This window comes from Lonchura striata, chromosome 5, assembly GCF_046129695.1.
Source record: "Lonchura striata isolate bLonStr1 chromosome 5, bLonStr1.mat, whole genome shotgun sequence".
NCBI lineage: Eukaryota > Metazoa > Chordata > Aves > Passeriformes > Estrildidae > Lonchura > Lonchura striata.
This window is the reverse complement of record NC_134607.1, coordinates 11516461-11535090: the sequence shown is the minus strand read 5'-3', so window position 1 is coordinate 11535090 and position 18630 is coordinate 11516461. Positions and strand designations below refer to the sequence as shown.

The following is an 18630-nucleotide window of genomic DNA, read 5'->3' as shown; positions in this document are numbered from 1 at the left end:
ACTCTTTGGCAGAACTTCTTCCTTGCCCAGGCTGGGGAGGTGTTAGGTCTGGGGCCAGGCAGGCAAATCAGGAGCACAGTGAACTCACTGAGCAGAACGGAGTTGTCTCCTCACAGGCTGATGTAGGTCTCAGGTGTTCACCACTCAGCCAGAGCTCTGTAAACTTGCTAAACCTCACTGGCCCAAAGGGTATCTGTCTCAGGGCTTGTGGAGAAGCTTCATATGTGATGCACAGGACCAGGCACACAAATGAAACCCTGGGGGACAGGACTGAACCAGTTTAAGCACCTTGGTTGAGGTAGCTGGGGAGGGGATTGATGGAGCTGCTTTGGCAGAATGAGACTGCGAATGCACAGCCCCTCAATGAATTTCACTCTTGGTTTTCCCCAGAAGATGCCATTAATCCCGCTGTGCTTAGTGTTTCCTTCACCTGAAAATGGACTGTAGTTTTGGGGTGTCATATAAAATTAGGGGTTTGAAGTTTTTTCTTTAATCTGAAAGTAGTATTGCAGGGAAATGCTTTTGCCATAGTGCTTAGCTCAGACTAATCTTTCTTCACTGACTTGTTTTGCTCTGTTTCAGTGAGAGCTACAGGACAAGGTGGAGATTTGATGTCAGACCTCTTCAACAAGCTGGTGCTGAGGCGCAAAGGTACTGTCCTGCAATATGGGCTGCTCCTTTCCCCTAGGAAAGAGGGAGGGCAATCTCTGGTACCCAAGTTGTGTCAGCCACAGCCTTTGAAACAGGAAGAGAGATTTTCCTGGGCAGTGTACCACAGTATAGCTGAGAGTGTCTTTACGGAGAATGAGCAGAGGAATCTCCACCTCAAGTCCACCTGGAGGCACTGGAGGGGTTTGTATGTTTCAGGATGGACCCTGAAAGCTACCTGTGCAGAAGGGACAGCAGTGTCTTTTCTAATGCAGTGCTTGGGCAGCTGGGCCCACTGCCCATATGGGCACTTGAGATGCCATGGCAGGTCTCTGGGGCATTTAGATCAAAGGTCACACCTCAGCGCTGGGCAGACGACAGCAGGGACTTGTTCTGGGGGAGCTGTAGTTAAACCTTGGCATAAGTCTGTGACAGCATTAAACGTGGCTGTTCTGGTTACCTGGGTGGTGAAAGCATGGCTTTCCTTCTCCCCTTTGCTGCATCTCTAGTTCCCAGGTGTCAATCACTGCTGATTTCCTTCCCTTACAGGTATTTCCGGGAAAGGACCAGGAGCCTCTGGGAACACTGATGCTCCTGGCAGTCCTGCTGGTGCCTTTGCTCGTATGTCGGACTCAATACCACCCCTCCCACCCCCGCAGCAGCCCGTTGGTGAGGAGGATGAGGATGACTGGGAGTCATAGATGGGATCCATTGACTATTAGTGTGAAACTATTGCTGTCTGAAAAATTTCCGTGAAGTTGAAGGAAGCAGGTCCTTACTGCCTTCACTTTGGAAAAAGTGGGATATGTCATTAATTAAGAGTGTGTAAAGGGAAAGCCTAGCTGTCCAGCCTTTCAGCCCCAGCACTGCAGGCTGGAGGGCACCAGCTGCTAGAAGCAGGTGCTCCCCTCCCTGAAGGCAGTTTGTGCAGACCACAGGGTTTGGACCTACTCAAAGGACAGGTGCCTCACAGTGGAAGTTTCTCAGAGGCATCTGTTTCTTTCCCTGTGGGGCTAATTAACATACAGGGAGCAGGTAACAGCTCTGTGCCATAAGTACTTCCTTCCTTGTGAAGAGCCTGGAGAGGTAGCATCCAGCTGCTGAAACTGGAAAAAAAGCAAACAAGGCTCTTGGGATGAGACTTGCTCAGGATGACAGAGGTAGCTGGGAACAGCTGAAGGATTATGTGGCTGTCCCTGGTGTTATTGCTGCCCTCCAGCACTGACCCATGGAAATAACTCCAGGAAAGTTAAATTCAAGAACTTACTTTGAATTCAGAAACTTAGGGGTTAAAAAGAACAGAGCAATCCTGTGCTTAAACATGATCAAAGGAGAAGTGCTGTATTGTCACCTTATCTTTATTTCTCTTGTAAGAATGAACTGCTTCAATCTATTGGCTGCTTGAAGCGAGGTAGAAAGAGGGTGAGAAAAAATGTTACCCATGGCTGCTCCATTACCACTCTGTGTTATTCCACTATGACATAAATTAGGCCTGCTCGTTTACAATTCCTGTGAAAAGCTCGATGGCATTGTTCAGTAAGGCCTCCTACACTTGGTGGTTGACGGGAAAAAACCATATGTGTTCAGTCAAAATAATTACTCCCCATACTTAAGTGTACTTAAATAATACTTGCCATACTTGAGTGTTTTTATTGAAAGCATTTAATCAATTTAAATAAAACCTTAACAGCTGTAAACAAGTAGGTGCCTGCTGCTACTCTCTTCACCTTCCTCAGACCTACAACCAGTTTCCCCCCGACTGTGGTGCTGAAGGCTATCTCACCATCACAGCACTCAGATACTGAACAGCAAATATCCACAAGGGAGGCAGAAGGCAGAGATTTTATAAAGTCCATGGTACAGAAAAGCAACAACTTATGTTACTTTACCTAGTCTTCATAATGACAAATGCTGTCTGTTCTCTACTCCACATCACAAAGTATCCAACTTGCCTCGATGGAACTGGGAACACACAAAACCAGGCAGTTTGTCCTTGGCCTTACTCTAAAGGGAAGGCCCTAAAAAGGTCCAGATGAGGACAATGGGGAACAGTGTTGGTAGCAGGACATAGGATACGATGAGTTCTTACCTTTCTTAACTCTGCAAATGCTGATCCAAAGGCAGGTTTTACCTGGGTCCTCTCCCTGATCCACTGGGGCAGTTTGTTAAATATGGCAGGGCGTGTGTACCTGTGGTCCAGGAGCAGGATGCTTGCAAAGTCCTTCTGATGGCGAATGGCTCTGCCTGTACAGAGGAATAAAATAAAGAATGGCCCAGTCAACTGTTTGTTCTCAGACAAGGAAGATCACGTTCCCATCATCTGTAATGCATCCTTTTTCCTACCCTCCTCCTTCAGTGTGTTTTGTATCCCCCAGCCTGTCCAAGGAAGGATGAATTACCTATTGACTGGTTTACTGCCTTCATGCACAGGTTTTCAATCAGCACTCTGCTTGGTGCCTGGCCAGAAGCTCTGGGCTGGAAAGGAATAGGCAAGTCTCAACACAAGGCAGATGTAAGTCAAACTGGGGAGTCTTACTGACAAAGTAAAGCAAATACGTTTACCCCTGCAGGGTAAGCGGGTGGAGAGTAAGGAGGAACAGAAGAAAGGCTGCACTCAGAAAACTGTGTTGAGCATTCACAAAGAGCCAACCCAGGGTGCCCTTGAAGGCAGAAATCTTGTCCCCAAGAACAGCACCTCCAGTGAGCAATCAGAAGGGACAAACGATCCTGGCAAGCAGCTTCTACCACCCTGCCACCCCCTCTGGATTGAAAGGTCCTTGCTTCTCTTGGAACTCAGAGCTGACAGCAAGTCCTGGTGGCATTTCCCTTCACTGAACTTCTTCTGTGTTTACGCTCACTTGTTTGGGAGCAGCCTGGAGAAGGCTGTGCTCTCAGTACCACACCATCTGGGAATGAGAGCAAGCTTAAGGAAAATAAAACCTCTGAAGGCAGCCCCGGGGCTCATGTGCTGGGAAGTTAGTACTAGAAAGCAGAATTGAAAGAGACAGAGGTGTGAGTGGCTTTTACCATGGTTTTGTCAAGCCAAGTCATTTTTTCCTGGAGTTCTGGTGATCTCATGTTGGGGTAAGGCATTCCCACCATAATCACACACCTGCAAGGGAGGACTGCATTATTCTTAATGTCTCATCCTAGAGCACTTTGCCAATAGACTGATAAATTAGAGGTCACTGCACCCCTGAAAGACAGCCAGCCCTGTAAACCAAAGGCAACAATAAAGCACAGCAGTCTGACAAGCACATGCTGAACAGAGCTGCAGAGGGATTTAGGGTGCCAGAAAAAGGGATTATCTAGCACAGCAAGCCTAACTGCATTATTCACAGGAAGAGTGGCCTGGACAGGTGGGTTTTACACCACCCAGCAGACCCTCCTGTTGCTTTAAGCATCAGCTAAGTCACACTTTCCCCAGGACTTTCTATCCATGCATGTACTGAATGTGCCCATGCTTGGAGTCACTACACCACAAGCCAGAGGTGGCTTAGAAAGCAAGGAGCAGTCACCTTACCTTCCCAGGTCATCGGAGAAATTTATCCCTTCACTCATTTTGCCTCCAACTACAGAAAGCAGCAGAGCCCCTGTCATCTGTCCTCCTGTCTGGCTGCAGCACTGCAGGAGAGGAATCAGCAACTCATACAAGAGCAGGGAAGATTTTTGTGCTTCAAAAACACTCCCACACCTAGGCTACAGCCCTCTTTTTATGTTAATAGTGCCCTCCTTTGCAGCATTCCCATACCCGCTGGCCTTCCACACTCCCACTAGACTGCCTGCTTACCTTTATGCATTTGGCATATTCCACTAGCACTTGCTCCACCTGGTTGGCTTTCTTAGGCTCCTGAAAGATCTGTCAGCCACAGTTCATCAGTACAGCAACAGGAAGCAAACAGTTTAAAGAAAGGAAATAATTTTAGTCCCACGCCATTAACATATGGGGAACTGAGGTCATGGAAGGAAAAATTGCCTGAATAACTAACTTCATCAGTAGCTTTCCTCCACCCTGAAAATGCACTACAGCTGGGCACTGAAGGGAGCAGCAGCTGCTCCTGCCCCTCCAACATTCCCTTTCAGCTTTGGGAAACTTGTTAATACTGCAAGACATTACAAGTCATCCAAGAGCTGAGAGGCAAAAAAGCAATGTGCACCTCTTGCACCTATGAATCAAAACTCTCTGAGGTCAGGAGGCTCTGCAGCTGCAAGATCTTGGTGGACAGGGACAGGACCAATCAATTTGAATCATCAATTAATTCCAAGCAGGGGCTCCTGTTTGTTGCCTTGCTAATACATATCCAATTTGCTGGAGACTACAAAGGCAAAACAAGAACAACTCAAAGTTGAAATTTGGAACAAACTGTATGTGGCCCAAAGCCTTGGAGGAACCAGGCAGAGCACTGGAACCCTGACAGGACACATCTGAAAAGCACTCAGAGTGGTAACTCTACAAACACGGAGAAAATGAAACACAATGCTTCCACCCGAAAACGTACAGGTTGCCCCATGTGCCAGAATGCCAAGAATTACCAAGGCTGTGAAATACCTGGAACTGTGGTAAGTTTTTTAGCTTTTGGTACACAGAAGTCAGAGACAGGGTATATGTAATTTTTCTTTCCCCTGGCACATGATCCAAGATCCCTGCCCTGCAACCTGAACTGCCTGACTTTCAATACTCAGCTTTCAAATACCTGTGAGAGTCATTGCAAAGACTTCATACTTGCACTGATCTCACTATTAAACTGCTAGTCTTCCAGTTCTCATCTCTACTTCTGGCAGATAGCAAAATGCCATTTGTATTATGAACTGCACTGTTGTCTTACTCTGCCTAGACCTTGGCTGTGCGGGTCTGTGCTTGAGGGACACACAGATGAGCCTGGGAGAAACAAATTCCCTGTAGGAGCTCAACCTGAACAGCCCCTCCCAGCCACAAGAGAACAAGCCTGCTGGCTATGGATAGCAAAGACTGTCTACCCCCATGGCCACTACACAGAGTGTGCACTTCAAGAATGTAGAGCTGCAATCAATCTCATTGAGATCGCAGCTCAGTGCTCAGCTGCCCAGGAAGTATAATTGATTCATTACTGGAGGGATTAGCTGGATAAACATCCATCCTGCTCTGCTGTGCAGACTATGGGAACAACTCAGAGAGAGGTCCATAAAGCATATGGAATTGTTTGGTTTTTGACACCTCCATGGAAAGTACCAACTGCCCTGGCTGCACAATCACCTTCTTCTTGGATGCCAGGCGGGAGAGCAGCCCTGTCTTCTCCCAGTGTCTGTACACCTGCTTCTCATATTCGTAGGAGGGGAAGAAGCACACCACACCTCCTGGAATCACATTGCACAGGTTGTAAAGGATTCGACCTGTCTCATCCATCTGCAAGAGAGATTAGAGCATATTGCAGCTAACAGGAGCCCAAGGAAATGCCATTCCAATTCTCTGTTCAATCCCAGGATCACACCTTCCTTACAACATGCCTTAGGGGAGGAAAAAGATGTGGGAAATATGCCAGGTCTGTGAGAACTCCCATGGGGAGCTGGGCATCACTAAAAAGCTCTTCACTGCTTGGCCTTCTTCCCTAGTCCAGGGTTTCTGTTATGGCTGTGGACCTGTGGTCATTCAAGAAAGGAAGGTTTGCCTGAGTGGGTGGAAGTTGTCCCATTAGAACAGATATTGAGACCTGGTTAGCACATCTGCTTGAGATTCAGCAGGGACAGAGCAGACCTAGTGTCTAACTTTGGGTGCTTATTGGCCTGCCACAAGAAGAAGGAAGATGTGCCAAAATGCCTGCAGATGCTTCTGTGGTTTGGGATTTCCTTTGCCATGGCTTTTTCTCAGCCCACCTCTTAAACACAGAGTGTACCCTGCTCTGAAATATAAGCATATGAAGCAAAAAGAGATCCCAAGGAAGGGAACAAAGGATAAACTGACCATCTGAGGCAGGTCTCTGGTCTGGTAAGTGAACTCCAGCTGCTGGTTGGAAGGACCACTGCAAAGGATGATGGGTAAAATATTTTCTGGAGGAATCACATGTCCTGGGGACAAAAACGAGTAGGGAGAGTCAACATTACTGCTGTTAACACAAACTCCATGAGCTGAAGAACTTTAATTGCATTCTAGTGACGGAGACAAATGTTTGCCTGGCTAAGCCAAAGTGCCTAAGTCACTCAGCTGCTCCAACTTCCATCCCCTCAGCCCCTGGGAGGAAGGCATGGCACACTGCCTGCTAATACCAGTCAAGACCACAGGGGAAGCTCAGAGTGAAAGGGAACTCACACCCCCTTTGCTGCCCTGATTTTTAGGAAAGATGCCACATTGTTTTGAGGGCTGACAGAATAGTGTTAAAAAGGCAAACTGCAGCCCTTGCAGCTGCTGAGCCCTCCCTGCCAGCCCAGCACACTCACCACAGGAGAACTCCACAATACGGGCAGGGTCCACACCAGCACGGCACAGCAGCTGCTCTCGGAAATCAGCCACCTAAGATCCACAGAGCAAAGACAAGTAAAGTACCAGCGTCCCAAACCCCACACCAGCAGTACCAGCACTGCTGGCCAAGGGCAGCCCCGGCCCGGCCAGCGCCCCGCCGGGCCCAGCAGAGGAGCGGCAGCGCCCTGTGCCCGCACACAGCGGCACTGACTTTCCGCACAGCCCCCCGTGCCCTGCTCCCTGGGGGATCCCTGCACAGCGACGGATGGCATCACCAGGTCCTCCCACTGCTCCCCCTACTACTGCCAACCTACCACGAGCTCAGCCAGGCTGCTCTATTTCCATCCCGGCTTGCAGATAGCACCACCGCCCTCCTGAGACCCCAGCACAGCAGTCTTACTCCCTCACCGGCTGCATGGTGCCTCCAGCAATGATGACAGCACGGCATTCTTCCACAACCTTGGCAAAGTGAACAGCTGGATTCAGCAAGAGGAATTTGAGGCTGCTCTGACCAACTGTGCCTGGGAAAAGGAGAGAAGATAATTCTGGAGCTAGCTGTGACACATACTCAGGGATATGAGAGATTCTCCCTCCTGACCTGGGCACTCTGGCAGGTACCCATGTACCCATCTCTCAAAGTAAAGACTTGCTGTTCAACACAGACAGAGGCAGCAGCAGATAATGCCAACCTGGAAGTTACCTTCTGCTTCCTAATTTCTCTGGAGCTGTACAACAGGTGCAGTAAATTGCAAGACAAAACTTGACATCCAAAGTGGGAGCAGACCTCTGCAAACCCTGGCCCCAATGCCCTTTGATTAAAAATTCCCTTGGGGTCATAAGCATCCTCAGACAGACCAAGCCTGCCAGGCTACATCACAGATGGCACAAATGCAAGTTCCCCACAGCCTCTCCTCTCTTCAGCTCACCCTTTCCAGTACCTTGCCTGTTGAGAATTACTCTGCCATCTTGGTTTGCATTTGTGAGGGCCGAGAGAAATCCTTCAATCTGCATCAGTGGAGAGGAAGTTCGGAGCTGGTCGTGCTCAGCCTCCACAGGAGGGCTCTGGGGGGTACCTGCTGGCCCAAAAATGGGAGAGGCAAGCAACTTAGGCTGCACTTCTAAAGACAGGGTTAAGCACAAAACATGCTCTACAGGAACACAATACCTGGCCTATATATGCAGGCAGAGAATAAATACCCATTAAAGGGGAAACCCAAATTCTGTCTCATTGCTAAATTAAAAAAAAAATTAAAAAAAAAAAAATCTGATTTTTGTGGATGGCACCACTAAGCAAAGCTACTACACACAGTAGCTCAGATCCCAGAGGCAGCAGGTCACAGAATTGCAAAGCTTGAGTGCATGTGATGTGAACATGGAATTGCATCATTCAGCTTGAAAGTGACCTCACTAATCCAATGTACAGTTGCCTAGGTCAGCTAGTGAGACCTGTTAAAAAACACCCATGCAGGACACCTTCAGTGTCTCATTCTGCCCACAGATGCACGAGGAGAGGATGCTTGAACTCACTCTCCTTATCAGATCCCTGCTGAAGGGTCAGAAGAAAGTCCTGCAAGCCAGTCAGCTTCTGGTTCTCCTTGCTGGTCTTCACAGCTGAGGCAGGGCCCCCATATCGCTCCACAAACCCAAGAAGCTGCCAAACAAAAGCCAGAATGACTAAGACTACCAAAAGCAGGCATCAGAGAAGGTAAAGGCAAGTTTGCTGGCCTGCCACAAATTAAGTTCCTCAGTAGATGTTCACAAACCAGCCTAATCAGAATTTATCAGCTCCCATTACCTTCCTACACCCATTGAATCAAAAGCAAAACAAGTTTCTGATGTCTGTTCTTCCACTGCAACACAGCCTACTTGGCTGGCAAATTTGAGGCCAAGCAGCACAGAATTGGCACACACTGGAATACCATGGCAAACCACATTATATTTTTCTTTTCTGGATAAACAAGGGTTAGTCTGCCCATATAGTACTTTTTATAGGAACCAGTTTGTTTGCAGAACACGATAGAGAAGACAAGCTCCCCATCAGCTGCTGCATCTTCCATCTCAAACTGCAGGTGTGAAACAGCATTGGAACACTGCTGACCATGAAACCTCAAGGCAAGTACCTTCCTGCTGATAAGGCTCTTCTCACAGTACCGCTGAACCTGTTGGAGGAAGACAGGAAAATGAACAGGCATTCAGCACCCTTCTCCCATCCTGATGTCCTTGATCCCTGTCCAGCAAGGCTGTCATTTGCTGTGCTTTTGGGGAGAGGTGCACAGGTCTTCGTGGACAAGAGTTTATTACAAAGGCATTCCAGAGTGAAAACACGCAGTGTTAAGATGCTGTATTTGGAGGTTCAAGGGGGAGTGTTGGATTACTGGAGTAGCAAAATTTCTGCATCCACAGCCCTTACAGTGTAGCTTTGCCTTACAGACAGCTAGCAAGTATGGACTTTGGCTCTACTTCTAGCTTTCACACAATAATCTCAAACAAGTCACCACCACCTGTGCCCTAACAGACAATGTTTGGATTACCTTGAAGAGGTTGATATTGTCAGTCTGGCTCTGAAATAGAAAGTCATTGATGGATTTTAGTACTGTCCCTGAAAGGAAAGAAGAGAGAAGGGGAAAAGAAATTATTGGCTGCTGCTGGGCCTGCACCCCTTACTGCTCACACCCATGTCCCTGACTGATAGCTTCATACCCCAGGAGTTCCCTCCAGTCTTACCTGTTTGGGAAACTGCCTGACATCCAGGATTCTGGTTCACATTACCTGTAAAACATGAAACCAATTCAAAGAAGGCTTGAATCTATCTCAAAATTAACCAGGAAACTAAAGACTGAGCTTGATGGGTACAGTGCACAACAAACCCAAGAAATAACTACACAGATGCAAAATGTAGCTATACAGACAAAACACCAGCTCCCACTCAGTTTTAATTTGCCCTGTAGAGTAGCCCTACATTGTAGAACAAGTGTGCAGCTGCATCCTAAGGAACACCACCTACATTCCTTCTGTGGCAGGAAGCAGCAGGTAGGATGGGTGATCAGAAATGCTCACACTGTATGTAGTCATCATGCTGCAGAGACAAAGGGAAGGGACTGCAATGCATCCCTCACCCCTCCTCAGTGCAGCAGCAGGGAGCTGGTAAGCACAGAGGCTGGCAGGTAAATGGGAGGAGGGGAAAAACCTAGGGACACCTACATGCCCAGAGCCCGACAGCCAGAACAGGATTAACTGCTGCCGCCCACTGCATTTTATGTCCTAGGGTTTAACACTGACCTCACATCTCCCTTTTGCAGCCCCTGCCCCAAAGGGCTGCATTTCCCCTGGCATGGAGGAAGTTCTATATGAGCTTAGGACATGCCCTCCTCAAGATACACTAAGGTCTAACAAACAGATCATTGGAGAAAAGGAGCAAGCCTTGCAAATTCCTGTGGGCCTAAAATCAAAGCAAAATATTTTCTCACAAAGGAAAGCACCACTCAAGCAAGATTCATTCTGCAGATGCATGCTGACACACATAGGGGCCCTGCTACCAGATGACCTAGAGATTTATTTCATGCAGTTCTTGTGCTACACTGTTATACATCTGCTGTATTCCTTGCTTAGCTTACTTAGCATCTTACATAATCCACTTCAACTGGATCTCAAAACCACACAGAAAATAAAACTGCCTCTACCAACTTACAATGTCATCTGCTGCTCCTAAGCTAGTGAAACAAAGAGAAGGGTTCCAGTAGACATCAGTCAATTTCCCCATGTACAAACCAGCCTCTGAAATAAAACTACTGGCAACTGAACCTATACATAAGCAACACTTCCCTGCAGTCTCTGCAGAGGAGGAAGGGGGACGTGTCCTGAGGAAGTACTAACTAGCTCAGAGTTTATCAGTATCCCTGGAGACACAAAAAGGTTTCCTTACCTCCCAGCATAGCCACAAACTGCTCCAGTAAATACAGGATCTGCTTAATGTACATCAAGTTCTTTGCCTTCAAATGTTTCCTAAGAAAAATGAGATGTATTTATGCCCCAAAACCTCTTCAGGGACTAACAGAAATAGGTACATTAACTCTTCTTAATTTTGGAGAGTCAGGAACTAAGGTTTCTTCCAAGTTCACTCTCCCTGTTTGTGACAGGGCCCTGTCATCTGGATATCCTGCCCAAGGTAATTCCAAAGCATTTACCCGTGCTCCCCCCACTGTTCCTACCATTGCACTTCTCCTTGCATATTAATTATAATTGGCTTCTTACAACTGCAATGATGCCTCAAGACAATAATGCTCCAAACATTCAGAGTTGTTATCATTGAACACAACAATCAGCCACTGCAGGGTTGGCAAGATGCAGAGCCAACACCCACATACAGCTTCCTCTTCCTCAGAGCTTCCTGCTTCTACCATGCCAATGAGCACAATGGAAGACTAAGGGAGAGACATGAAAGACTGAATCTTTTGAAACTCTGCATCACAAAGTAGACGTGATTAGAGGGAGATATTGGGAAAGGAACTGAGTGTATAAGGGTAAAACAGAATCCTCAGGTTATCCCCTTCTTGCTGCTTAGTACCAACCCCAGGAGTCTGACTTAGATGGATTACAGACAGAGATAATGAAGCAAGTGTCTTTTCATCTGCAGAACTCTTAATGCAGTAACTTTCCACTCAGGAAAAGCAGCCTGGGGCAAGCCAAGGCATCCACAGACCTTGCCTCTGCTGAGCTGTTTTCCCTCAAGATACTCACCTGTATCGCTCCATGTACTGCAACAGCTGGGAGTGGGCACAGCATAGCTACACAAACAGAAAGCAGAAGCTGTTGTTAGAAAGGAGAGAAGAAAGAGCACTGCTGGAAGCAGACCTCCCTCTCCATTAGCAGGCCAGGCTGTGACTCACCTGAGAGCCGCTGACCTCGGCACTATGGATGCAGGTGATGGTGTCTATGAGGTTGTGGGCCTCATCAATGATCACAACCTGGTCCTTCAGCTTGATCCCGGCAGCGTTCCTGGTAGGCTCATGCAAAAGCATCTGATAGGGCAGCACCACCAGCTACAGGAGAAGCACACACTGCCCTGATTCCAGCTGACATCCTTACAAACTTAAGGCATTCTTCAACCACTCATTAACAGCCCATATTAGAGGGCCATGCAGAATTCAGCCAAGTGATTTATTATGGGAAAAGTAAGAACAAAGCACATGCTTGAGAGGGGCACTGGGACATAAGCTGAAGAGAAATTATTATGCTACAATTGCATATGGGCTCCGGTTACCTTCTAAATCTCCTTTGGAGCACTGAAAGCATGTCTTCAGAGAGAACCCAGCAAGGAAGAAGAGTGGTGTAAGGGCTGAGAGTACACCTGTATTGTCAGTATTGCCTCACATTTGCTGAACTGCTCAAGTATTTCAAAATGCTAAGACATACAGCATCCTTATGAACTTCTAATGGGAATTCTTGTTTTCCTTTGCTTTCTGAGCAAAACTACAGAAACAGCTGACAGAAACATAGCCGGTTTACAGACTCCCCCAGTCTAAGTACCAGTACCCGAGGGACCAGGCCATCAGTTCATTCATAGGGTGCCTGGCATTAATGCCACTAAAACTGTTATGCCTTACCTGAGCAGCAGGGATAGCGAATCGACTCCCATAATATGGGCAGGCTTTAGTCTCCCTTCCCAAGGACACCAACTGCTCAATATCCTTCACTTCCACTAGAACTTCATCACGGAGAAACTGCATTTGCTCAAAGGAATAAAATGGGCACATGGTGCGACTCACACGTCTCTTCTTCCCCTCATTCTCTTCATTGCTCTTCTTTTCTAACAGCAGAAATCAAAAGAAAGCTACAAGCAACAGATACAATAGCCTAGAATAACCACTTTGTAGAACCTCATGGATTTCAAACCAAGCTTTGTCCTGCGTATTCCTGACCTATCACCTATTTTAAAATTATTGAGCAGTAACCTTTCCATCTCCACAGTGGACTACTCTTGCCAGTTAGATTTAGCATGTGACATCTTCCAACATTTCTAGCATTGAGTTAACAAACACAAGTATCTTTCTGTACAGAAGTCCTGACCAGCTGAAGACACTCAGAAAATTTATCCTGATGTCAGCATAGCCTGGAGATCAAGAAAAGCACCAAGGATTCCTGTTACTCCAACCTGTCATTTTCAAGCTTCTACCACTCTTGCTAGAACTGACTGGGAGTGCCCACTGTCTCCACACTCTCATGACACCTTTATTGGAATTGCTTCCCCAGACTGGGAGCATTCTTACCATGTTTGTTCTTTTGCATCTCCATGCAGCGGTCATTGATGAGCTGGAGAGCACCCAAGTGTCGCACCTCCTCATTCACACACAGATTCTGGCACGTGTAAAGAGAGGAAGAGGAAGAGAATCAGTTCACAGGTGACTGTCCCTGTGTGCACCACCTGCTGTAAAATGAAAGATTTTCTTTAAAGCAATCTCAGGCCAGATTCCAAAAACAAAAAGTCTACCAGCTAGACATTGTACATACTAACTAAACATGCTAAAAACATGCTCAAAACTTACAGAAACTTAGGAGGAAAAAAATGAGAAAAAGAAGGCTCACTGCTACACAACAGCTTCTAAAAAATGCTGCCAGAAGTACTAGTCTATGAAGAGGAGCACCTCAGTGACTCAGACATCTGTAGTACTCCATATCAGAAAAGGTAAAAGATATTCTTGTACTTACATCAAAGGGTAAATTATCAAAATGGAATTCACAGAAAAATGTACATCACACAGATCTGTGTAACGACCCATGGCTGCCTTCGTTTTTCAACAGGAGACTCAGCCAGGCCTCAAGGTGACTTCTGTGGCACCAGATCCACACAGCTCCTGCCAATGTGTTCTGGGTCCCTGAGAACCAGCACGTACCTGCCTGGATCCCAAGGAGACCAGACGGATATTTTTGCCAAAAGGACTTTTCTTCACCTCATGCACAAACTGGGACAGCTGGGAGTGAGTGCGGCTGCAGTAGTAGATCTGCAATGAGGAAGAACAAAGGGAAGACGAGAAGAATATGGAAGCCAATCCCTACCTATAACCAATCCTGTACGGAAGCAGACAAGCACTTCTGCAAGGCTCACCTTGCTCAAGCCTTCAAAAGCATAAAGGAAGGCACATGTTTGAGTGTCACCTTAAAACTGCTGAGGCCAAAAGCCCCATCTTTGTTTTCTCCTCTGCATTTGCTTTTGTTTTAATTTAATTTTCCAAGATGTCTATAAAGCAGGGACTCACCGTGGGAGAGTAATAAAAAACTATTTATCGCTGTGTGCTTTTATAGCAAGCCACAGCAAAAACTAAGCAGTGCTAGCACAGCAAGCTGCTTAGGCAGGTAGTGTAGTCCAGAAGTAGATGAGCACAGCAGAACTAGCTGTCTTTATCAACAAACCTGGCAGGTTTTGGAAGCTAGTTCCTAAATCCTTCTGTACTGCCGGACTGTTGGAAAGGTGCAAGGAAGCCATAATTCTGCTTACTCCTACACTATTCTATGAAGTGGCATTATTTAATTTCCTCATCTCACCTTAGTCACATGTTCCTCTTCCAAATCATCATCTTCTTCCAGCCTAAGGAAAAAGAAAGCTCAAACAGTTTCCTTTCAGCAGACCACTGACAGTAAGAATCAAATGATGCTCCACCACAAGAGTGGGGTTTAAAGAGAGTTGATTGACTCGAAAAGAGCCTCAGAACTCATCTCATGTGGCAAAAGAAAATTTAACTTTTTAAGAATACTGTAAGTATGCATAATCAAGTCAAGCCTCTCTCTTTAAAGGAAAAATCTCTCCTGGGCTGTGCCTTTTTTCCAAGTTCAAGATTTTTTTTTCCTTTGGATTCAGGAGCCTCTAAACCTCAGGCATAAGCTAATCAGTGCTGTGCTATTCTTTGGTGACCTTATTTATTTATTTTTGTAAAGCTTTCCCATTAGCAGCAATTTACCACCCTCCAGCTATTGCATAAAGAAGGGCTTCAGGAAAGCATTCAACTGCCATAGAGCTCCTCAAAGGCAACAGCAGTTCAATGTTTGATAAACTACCTACATATAAAAAGTGGTTACGTGTTCTTCAATTTTTAAGGCAGAAGGATCTGTCTAGACAATAATTAGGACATTTGTAATTTAAATGTGTTTGATTTTTTGTGAAGTATGGCTTCTGGCTTTCTGCATAAAGCAAATGCATGAAAAAGTGTGCATGGGATTTTCATGCCAAAGCTCTGTCTTCAGAAATGTGAACATCTCTGCCTTTAGAATATCAAAATATGCCAGTGCTAATCTGGAGAACTGACAGCTTCCTCTGATTTCCTTAGTTCCATTCTGCTTTTCTAATGCAAGGAACTTCATCTCGAGTCATTAACTCAACGTCTAGAGGCTCTTTTTGGGAAGCTGGGCACGGATAAAGGCAGGACACTGCTACACATTTTAAGATGCACTTTGTCACAAAGCAAATAAGTCGCTCAGATCAGTCTAACAAAAGTTTAAAAAAACCAAAACAAACCAAACTAAAATCCCCCCAAAACAACCAACTAAATAAAACCCCAGAACAACCACTGCCTTACACTGTTTGAAAAGATGAGAAACACTTTTTAATAAAATCTGCACACCTTCTTTAAACAGGGCAAGACAAAAATTAGACTGAAAATGTTTCCTTAGCATGGAATCCCCTCAGTCCCTGTCCTTACCCAGATACCATTTTCTTTTCATCATCACTCTCATATTCAGCAAGAATCAGCTCCTCCTCATTGTGATCTAGCTGGTCTAGAGCACTCTCTCCAGCTCCCTGTGAAAGAGCCTCCTTACTGAGCTGAAGAAGGCGCTTTGCCTCATCCTCCTCGCATCTCTAGAAGGAATACAAAGACAGAGTATTTCCCATAAAAAATGAGAGTAGCACAGGTCAGAAGACAGCACAGTCCCTCACAGAAGGCTGAAGCTGTTCAGCCCTACAGAAGGCAGCTATTACCAACAACCAAGACTTGCCCACACAGACAGTTATGAAGGGGAAACATAAAGGACCTTCTCTGCAAAAGGCCTACTGAACCAACAGACCCTCAATGAAATGTTCACGTAACCCAGTATTAGTTACTTAAAGTGGCCCATAAAAGATGTCTGCCTGAGAGAAAACAGTGTGTAAACCTGAACAAACAAACATGTAAGGACATAATCAAACACTCTGTGCACATTTCACTCAAAGCTAGAATCAGCGAGGCCTCAGGTTTAGAACAAGATTTCTCTTGCTGCTTTTTCTCCAGCTGTATGACTGTTACTCTAACACAAGTCCAACTCTCTACAAAAATTCAGTTGAACCGTTGAATAACAGTTTTCTGATTAACTTTTGTGTCACAACAAAGAAAAGTTCATTTTTTCCATCTCAAAACTTTATCTTCCAATGTCAATGAGCGTTTTATTACCATGGAACATACAGAAAATGCAGTTAGTAAGCACTACAGAAACGATGAATCACGCGCTTTTCTAAATCTCCATAATATTTCTCTCAGTTGCTTTCTTCTTTTCATCATGCTTCTCATTTCACATGCTCTTAATCATCTTTTATGAGACAAGTTCTTTGTTCCATTTGTTTTTTATTTGCCATTCTTTACTATTTCTGTCATATCCTTTTGACAGGAGTTGACCAAAACATTACATAGTATTTGAGATAGAGCACACTAGAAATTAATAGCCTGGCAGGCTAATAAATCTGTTTGGGGACCTGAACTGAGTATTTCTGGGAAGTATAACTCATATAATAAAAAAACATCAAGAGCACTGAGGCCAGTTCATGTGCCAAAATGAGAGGAAATATGTATCTGTGAACATTAATACCATTTTTATTCGAGAAGTATAGACTGTTCACACATGTTCATAAGACAGATCTTTCAAAAAAATGACTCAGAGTATTAAAGCTTTTAAAAGAAAAGAGAAAGCTAGAAGGCAATCAGAACACATAATTTCTGCCCACACACAAAAACTATCACAAGAAATTATTGATGCAAATTGGTTTTCACATCTGTACTTTTAAAAGAAAATTTAACAAATTATTTCAGATTATGAATTTCGGAAACCTCATACAAAAGAGCTCCTCAAACAAATGGGTTGGAAAAGTCAGTGTGAAGTTACACATAAGCAAATATGATCAATACTGAAGGTAACCAAAACAGAAAGTTTTGAGATCTGTGGAATAACTCACCTTCCTCTTTGCTGCATATTTTAACTGAACATTGTGCTGAATTTTCTCAAGACGATCTTCTCGCTTTTTCCTTCTGATCTGCTCTTCCTACAAAAATGGGAGAGTGTAGGCAGGATGAAGTGGATTTAGTGCTCAACTCTTGGTATCACTAATGCTCTGAGCATAGAAAAAAGATTAACAGAAACAAAACTGCCGGTGCAGGCTGCCATACTCCCAGAGCGCTCACCTACGGAGTGTTACTCTGCTCAAAGCAATATAGTTTCCTGTCTTGGGCAACCTCCAGGCAAAGATACACCACTACCAAATTTGTCTCACGTGTTCTCCACTCATCATCCAGGATACAGCAACAGTTTGCGCAGAGAGGTGGTGGAGTTCCCTTCCCGGGAGATGCTAAAAAGCCACCTGGATACGGGGTACTGCGCTCTAGGGACTCTGCTCGAGGCTGTTCTAGGTCCCCTCCAGCCCCAGCCATTCTGTGACTATGTGCCATCAACCCTCCCGATCCTTTTCTCGTTACTTCACCCGTCCTCTGCACACGAGCGCTTCCCCACCTTCAGCCTGTTCACCACGTCCCGCTCCTCCTTCTTCTGCACAAAGGCCGTGACCCAGTCCGGCTGCCCGGCCGTGTCCGCGCTGCCCGGCCGTGCCTGCTGCGGGCTCGGCGCCTCCTGCCCGCCGGCGCCGAGCGCCAGCAGCCGCTCCTCCTCCTGCCGCCGCTTCTCCTCCCAGTCCCGCAGCCAAGACAGGGCCCCGCAGATGAGGCTCAGCGATTTTCCCTGTCACGGACAGCCAACACGGTGAGCGGCGCTGCCGCCACCGCCGCGGCGCCGCTCGCCCCCGAGCGCGGCTCGGCGCCGCCGCCTCACCGTGCCCGTGGGGCTCTCGAAGATGCCAACGCGGCCGGCCTCCAGCGCGCCGTACAGCGCCTCCATGAACTGCTCCTGGATGCGGTACGGAGCGTAGGGGAACGGGAACCGGCCCGGCACAAGGCCCGCCGCCCCGCTCTCCATCCCGCCCCGATTCGAGCCGGGCGCCGGGGCCGCCCCTTCCCGTTCCCCTTCCCGTTCCCCTTGCCGTGACGCGGCGGAAGGGCCGCGGGCACGGAGCGCCTTCCCGAGCTGCCCGTGCCCGCCGCACGCCGGGACAGAAAACCAGAGTACGGGGGGGGATTTATTAGCATATTAAATTGTAATAAATAAATAATTATTTAGGATGGAAACGCACAGTAACAAAACACTGCAACATATAATACGCAGTCCTTAAATGCCGAACTGTATATGTTAATACTCTGGAAACAACAGCCACCTAAAGAAGGATGGCATAAAAAGAACAAGCCAATTGCAATCAGTCTCTGGAC

The 18630-nt window shown here is 46.5% G+C and overlaps 2 protein-coding genes across 6 annotated transcripts in view; one reads left to right on the top strand and one right to left on the bottom strand.

The window, feature by feature from the left end:
* WASHC1 (WASH complex subunit 1) overlaps positions 1 to 2348 on the top strand; it is a 37042-nt gene extending 34694 nt beyond the window's left edge. For all 4 annotated transcript variants that reach the window (XM_021535084.2, XM_021535085.3, XM_077783282.1 and 1 more), the window contains 2 exons: positions 583 to 651; positions 1198 to 2348. In XM_021535084.2, coding sequence (XP_021390759.1) covers positions 583 to 651; positions 1198 to 1349 — 221 coding nt within the window. In that variant the 3' untranslated portion in view covers positions 1350 to 2348. The remainder of the gene's footprint in view (positions 1 to 582; positions 652 to 1197) is intronic.
* On the bottom strand, positions 2263 to 18296 carry DDX11 (DEAD/H-box helicase 11). Of its 2 annotated transcripts, none has more exons than XM_077783281.1 (26): positions 18140 to 18296; positions 17825 to 18049; positions 17274 to 17360; positions 15772 to 15929; positions 14621 to 14663; positions 13972 to 14079; positions 13348 to 13435; positions 12685 to 12887; positions 11968 to 12120; positions 11819 to 11865; positions 11004 to 11083; positions 9806 to 9850; positions 9613 to 9680; positions 9202 to 9240; positions 8609 to 8732; positions 8020 to 8157; positions 7490 to 7602; positions 7060 to 7132; positions 6587 to 6690; positions 5882 to 6031; positions 4439 to 4507; positions 4172 to 4272; positions 3676 to 3760; positions 3048 to 3123; positions 2738 to 2892; positions 2263 to 2610 (listed from the first exon to the last, which is right to left on the bottom strand). In XM_077783281.1, the coding sequence occupies exons 1-26, from the start codon at positions 18281 to 18283 to the stop codon at positions 2581 to 2583; spliced, it is 2706 nt and encodes a 901-aa protein (XP_077639407.1). In that variant the 5' UTR covers positions 18284 to 18296; the 3' UTR covers positions 2263 to 2580. The 2 variants fall into 2 exon arrangements, with proteins under 2 accessions (XP_077639407.1, XP_021390757.2); XM_021535082.2 differs by having other exon boundaries at positions 8020 to 8154.
* Positions 18297 to 18630: the final 334 nt, after the last annotated feature.